We start from the raw sequence: 1,701 nt of genomic DNA, 5'->3' as shown, positions 1-1,701 counted from the left end.
ATATATTGTATTGGTTTCTTTTGTAGCATGCTTGTGTCTGTTGCCGGTGCTGGATCTAATGCTTCACGAGTTTGGACCTGTTCAAACTTGTGGATAACCTAACCTAGGTGTTCTTTGTGTTTTTTAATGTTTTGACATACTCAAAACTTAAAAATAAAGCATTAAGTGCTAGCAGACCGCTGCAAACTGCACCTTCTGTCTTCCCTGATTGGTTGAAAGCCTCTCTGTACTCCGGTCTAGTTTGGTTCCCATTCTGTGTTGATAAGAAGGTTAAGGAGCAAGCGCAGGCACAAGCTAGATTAATTGCAAGTTGCACAGCTGCTTCATATCAGTTCATTTCTGTTTGAAGCATTTGGTGTTGTTGCAGACAAATAAATTGAATTACACTTACATCCTTTTCTGACTGAAATTTATAGATCTGTAAATTGAATTAGGTCATGCCTAAAAGGGTTACTATGTTACTGATTTCTTTATTTTCTCAGTCCTTGATGGAATTGCACAAGCGTCGTAAAGCTGTCACAGAACCAGAGACAAGGTACTTTCTGAAGCAGCTGTTGTTGGGTGTTAAACATCTCCATGATCGCAAAGTGATTCACAGAGATCTAAAGCTCGGAAATCTATTTCTTAATGATGAAATGGAACTGAAGATTGGTGATTTTGGTCTAGCTACCAGGGTGGATTATGAGGGAGAAAGAAAGAGGTGAGGGATTGACTTTTTTTTTTTTATCTTTTAAAAAGATGACTAATACATGTTAAATATATGCAATTCTGGTCTGACTTTACTCTTCTACATTTTAAGATGACATAATTTACTTGGTAATCAAATTTCTTCCTAATATCCCAACAGAACACTCTGTGGTACTCCTAATTATATTGCTCCAGAAATTCTTTGCAAGAAGGGCCATAGTTACGAAGTTGATGTGTGGTCTTTAGGTTGTATTTTGTAAGTATCATGCCAGCAATTATTGTTGAGGTTATGTAGGAAATGATTTGTTAAAGGATGTCACACTGCAATTAATATTTGATATGATGGAAAGAACACATTCATTTGATTCATTGTAGTAACGGTTTTGCTTCAGACATGTGATTTTCAATGAATATAAATTTCTTTTACTTCAACTATGTATTTAGAACTAATTAGATTGATAACTGTTTTTTTGTGCATTTGTAGCAATAGCTATGTAATAACAAGTTTTTGTATGCTTTCAGATATACTTTGCTAGTAGGTAAACCTCCATTTGAAACTCAAACCCTAAAGGACACATATATGAGGATCAAGAAAAATGAATATCACATCCCATCTCGCATTGGTCCACTAGCCCGGTCCCTCATCCAAAGATTGCTGCAGGGGGATCCCACACGTAGACCTAATGTTGATAGTATCCTAGCTGATGATTTTATGACTATGGGTAAGAATAGCACATTGTATATTTATTTTGAAGTTGATATTGTATCTTTGAACAGCAAGTGAAGGATAAATGGGGGATTTGTATTTTCACTAATGTAAAATGATGCCTTTGTTGCAGGATATATCCCAACTCGCCTTCCCACATCTTGCCTCACGATGGCTCCTAGATTTGACTCAAGATGTTCCATTGTAGCTACTAGGAAACCTCTTCTGGAAATTAACACCAAAGGTAAGTTGATGTGGTTTAGATTGCACTTGTTAGTGCAGTCTCTCATTATTTGAATATGTGTAGG

General features: G+C 36.3%; 1 protein-coding gene across 2 annotated transcripts in view; it reads left to right on the top strand.

Moving 5' to 3' along the window:
• The window catches only part of LOC119581895 (serine/threonine-protein kinase PLK1-like), a 62,121-nt gene that overhangs the window by 3,832 nt on the left and 56,588 nt on the right, over window positions 1–1,701 (top strand). For both annotated transcript variants that reach the window (XR_005229596.1, XM_037930057.1), the window contains exons 3-6: window positions 483–700; window positions 848–943; window positions 1,210–1,409; window positions 1,527–1,637. Coding sequence is in view for 1 of the 2 variants with exons in the window: in XM_037930057.1 (XP_037785985.1) it covers window positions 483–700; window positions 848–943; window positions 1,210–1,409; window positions 1,527–1,637 (625 nt within the window). In the remaining variant the exon portion in view is untranslated. The remainder of the gene's footprint in view (window positions 1–482; window positions 701–847; window positions 944–1,209; window positions 1,410–1,526; window positions 1,638–1,701) is intronic.

Source organism: Penaeus monodon, chromosome 15 (assembly GCF_015228065.2).
Source record: "Penaeus monodon isolate SGIC_2016 chromosome 15, NSTDA_Pmon_1, whole genome shotgun sequence".
Lineage (NCBI taxonomy): Eukaryota > Metazoa > Arthropoda > Malacostraca > Decapoda > Penaeidae > Penaeus > Penaeus monodon.
This window is presented reverse-complemented; position numbering and strand designations above follow the sequence as displayed.